Source organism: Otolemur garnettii, unplaced genomic scaffold, assembly GCF_000181295.1.
Source record: "Otolemur garnettii isolate 467f Iridium unplaced genomic scaffold, OtoGar3 scaffold00001, whole genome shotgun sequence".
Taxonomy (NCBI): Eukaryota; Metazoa; Chordata; class Mammalia; order Primates; family Galagidae; genus Otolemur; species Otolemur garnettii.
In genome coordinates, this window is record NW_003852396.1 from 46,759,704 (window position 1) to 46,763,782 (window position 4,079).

Genomic DNA, 4,079 nt, shown 5'->3' on the forward strand with positions numbered 1-4,079 from the left:
ATTGGAGGGATCACTTCTGAGGTTTATCTTACAAGGGTACAAGTGAATCTTTCTAAGAGGAGAATGTGAACGTTTTAAAAAAATGACATGAAGGCTATGTTAACCAGTTTGATGGAAGTGTTTCGGATTGTGTGTGAAAACCCCACACTGTACCCCAGAAGTGCACTAATGTACATAGTTACCATTCAATTAAAAAAAAAAAAAAAACTGCTCCAAGGGAACAGAAGTCCACTGACAAAGGAAGTACTACCAGCTGTTCCCAAGAACATTATTCTATTAACCCTTTGACCATATCCTTCTACATCCTATTCTGCTACCTGCCTTCACAGAAACCAAACAATTCTGCCCAACCCTATTTATTTAAAAAGAAAAAAAAAAATCCCTCAGTGGGAAAAAGCTGCCATCACCCCTGTGGTAACCTCTACTTCCTCATTTCCATATCATATTCCTTGTGAGTCCCCTAACTGCCTGCCACAGCTGGCCAACTAGCCCAGGCACACAGCTATCAGGAATATTTGGGACAGGAAGAAACCACCAAAGGTGATCTAGTCCATTCCCCAGTCTCCAGCAAAAGTTTTCCAACCCAATCCTAATCTTCTTTACTATTAAAACTCTCCTTGCAGATGGAAACCACTTAACGGGTACAAGGTTCTCTATTCAGATGATGGACTACACTAAAAGCCCAGACTTCACCATGACACAATATATCCTAGTAACAAAACTACACTTCTACCTCTTAAATCTATAAAATTTGTTTAAAAGGAAAAATAAAGGCAAACAAAACCTCTCATTGTAAATGGCACCCCACAACATTCCTTAACAACTGAAGAAAGCATTTGTGTTTTTTAAGAGCAAAGAGGCTTTCATTTAATCAGTGGTCAACACCATTGTGCCCTTTTCACCCAAAGCCTTTCTGATAGCAAAGGGTACCTAAGAGTAAACTCACCTGTGAGTATAATGGTAAAATCCCAGCCACAGGCCACCTGTTGGATGGCACAGCCAAGAAGGGATTTGCAGGGGGTAAAATACAAGACGTCATCTGTGTGACCAAGCCCCAGTTGCCCATCTTTGTTCAGGCCGCAGACAAAAAGGCCTCCTCCATCTGCAAAATACAAAAGCTTTTGGTGATAAACAAAACTGCTAACGTGAACAAAAAGATTTCATTAACTACTTGAGGTCACAGACCAACAACTTTTTTTCTCACCCAAATTAATAAGCCAAATTCTATGCTAATGTGTTCTGGAGCCAGACAACATAGAGCCAAGAGCCTCAAATCTAATGCCTAAGTGGAAACTCCAAATCCTGGAGCAGCGGCCAATCACCAACTTGAACATCTACTGAACAATAAAAGCTAACATTTATTCAACATTTAGGAGGTATCAGGTACTGTGTCCTAAGAGCTTTACATTTGGGGCTGACTTATTCTTTAGGCACGGTGTTTAGGCTCACAATACTTTTACAGGCCCATTGAGAGTGGCTTAATTTTAAATTCTCTTAAAATGAGAAAAAATAATGTAGTCACAATGCATGAGTAATACTAAATCCAGCCTGGCTTGGATTCATCATTATACCAATATAGTTGTAAAATATAATTTTTAATATTTCTTTATGAACAAAGGGGTCCATAAAGGCAAAAGCACCAAGGTCCTATGAAAGTCATAATGTACCCCTCTTAACTTATCTTCCATATTATCCCCATGTATCAGGAGAGGAAGTTACGGTGCACAGGGATTATCTATCCAAGGCCACATAGCTAGTAAGTCACAGAGCCAGGATCTAAACCCAAGCATTTTGATGCAGATGCAATATGCCCTCCTTTGCAATATTATAGCACTTGTAGTACTTGTTAAATACTATCCTAGGGTGGCGCCTGTGGCTCAAAGGAGTAGGGTGCCGGCCCCATATACTGGAGGTGGCAGGTTCAAACCTGGCCCTGGCCAAAAAACAAACAAACAAACAAAAAAAAAAACTGCAAATACTATCCTAAGTACTATGAGGGAAAAATAGAAAAATATAAGATTCTTCCCTTCAAGGAATATTCAATCTAATCACAAAGACTTCTAACTCATATGTGAAAGTTAGATAGCAATATATGGTATAAAATATATGTTGTAACTCTGCCAACAATTTGCCTTGTGACCTTAAGTAAACAGTGGAGGGGGAGTTGGGGGTGGCTTAAAAGATCACTGAAGTCCTAGCTCTGACAATAGAGAATTCTCTGATTTGGCTCTTTCAAAAAGATGTTTTCCCCTGCAAAATACAAAGGGCTAAAAGATGGTAAAAATAAATCCCAGGGGGGAAATGTCTAAATAAGAAAAAGTGTGGCTAACTACTTTTGAAAGAAGTTACCTGTCACAATTGCAGAATGGCCCCCTCCTCCCGTGATCCTCCTGACACACCTAGGTTTGCAGAAGTCATTCAGTTGCTGGGGCAAAAGCACATCTTCCTTATGGCCAAGGCCAAGTTGCCCATAGCTGTTTGCACCCTAGGGACAAAATAAGCCAAGGACCAAGAATGAAAAAGTGAAGGAACCACGGTTGTCAAGATCTATTTACCTGTCCCTATCATCCTCACTCTGACACCCCTGTCAGAGCCTGTAACAGATTTTGTAGGCTCATTCTTAAGAAGTTGTTACATGCAATCTCTATTTAGATAGTGGCCCCATCTTCATAACACCATGAATGACATGTAAGAGGAGCCCTTAGCATCCACAGCTTATCCAAGGAAATATATTCCTCATCTTTCTCTTCTAATGCTCCAGCCCCTACATATTGCCTTTGGGAGTCAGCACAGGGATTCCTTCCAACAAAAACTAATTATCTAGAGAGGGTAAGAAAAGAAAAAATGAGGGTGAAATGGTAACAAAGTGGATAGGAAACACCCCAGAACTAGTTCTTATCCTTTTCCCCACACCCTTGCTGAGAAAACCAACAATGACTTAAAAGTTAGCTATGGATTTCGTGCCCTAAAGCATCATTATTGCATTTGTACAGCGAAAGAGGTTGGCAATGATCTCTAAAGGCCTTTCCAAGTACAATGTTTAATGATTCCAAGATTCATACGGTAAGATTCCTGTAAAGGAAGAGATTTCCCCTTGGTAGCAACATGTCTATAAATGTCATTACACAATAAAGGTCCATAATCTCTAATCTGAAACCCTTCCAGCCAGAGGTACTTCAGATTCAGAATTTTATAGATTTCAGAAAATACAGTGTGTATGTGTGTGCGCTGTATATGTACTATATACATATATAGATGCCTTTATACACACATATATAAATCTCACATATGCGGATGTAAAACAGTAATATTGCTGCAGTAAAAAGTACAAATACAAGAAGTGGGGAAAGACTATAAATAGCCTTACATGCAGTAAATTTGGGATTTTCAGAGCTTTGGAGATAAGAGATTCTCTATCCCTGTATAGAGAATCTTATTAAGGTTTCAGAAAACCTTGTAATTTCTTCAACTATCTATTTCTAGCTGGTTCTTCCTGGAGATAAGAAGTAAATTCTTGGAAATATGTTTGGTTTTGAAGACATATAAGTGAGGAAGTGGTATAATTACGAACAATACACACATACGTACACACAAAATCTTTGTCCTGATAGTCCATTTCACAGCCATTCTGGGCTGCAAGAACTCCACGAGAGCAAGGCAGGGCACAGGTCACAGAGGCCCTCAGGGGCAATATTAGCTACCAATCACTGAGTGTTTCTCTCTGTACTGGGCATTCACAACCACCAGGGAGAAGCGTGTTATTATCACTCCCATTTTACAGATGAAGAAACTAAGGCTCAGAGAGGTTAGCTAACTTTGCACAGTTATAAAGCTGAGTAGGAAACAAGATGGATGTCCCATTCCTTGCACTATACCTTATAGATCTCTAAGGAAAAAAAATACAGTTAACCAGAGTTTACCTTGCAGAGACCTACTGTATAACCCTATCTAAAATAGCACCCTCCATCACTTCATCCCTTTTCTGCTTTATTTTTCTTCATATCACTCCTTGACATCATATTATATATATATATATATATATTTTTTTTTTTTTTTTTTGAGACAGAGCCTCAAGCTGT

At 39.2% G+C, this 4,079-nt stretch overlaps 1 protein-coding gene across 1 annotated transcript in view; it reads right to left on the reverse strand.

The window, feature by feature from the left end:
• The window catches only part of SERGEF (secretion regulating guanine nucleotide exchange factor), a 247,475-nt gene that overhangs the window by 240,340 nt on the left and 3,056 nt on the right, over positions 1–4,079 (reverse strand). The window contains exons 2-3 of the mRNA XM_012804086.2: positions 2,350–2,485; positions 947–1,102 (exon numbers count right to left, since the gene is read on the reverse strand). Coding sequence (XP_012659540.1) covers positions 947–1,102; positions 2,350–2,485 — 292 coding nt within the window. The remainder of the gene's footprint in view (positions 1–946; positions 1,103–2,349; positions 2,486–4,079) is intronic.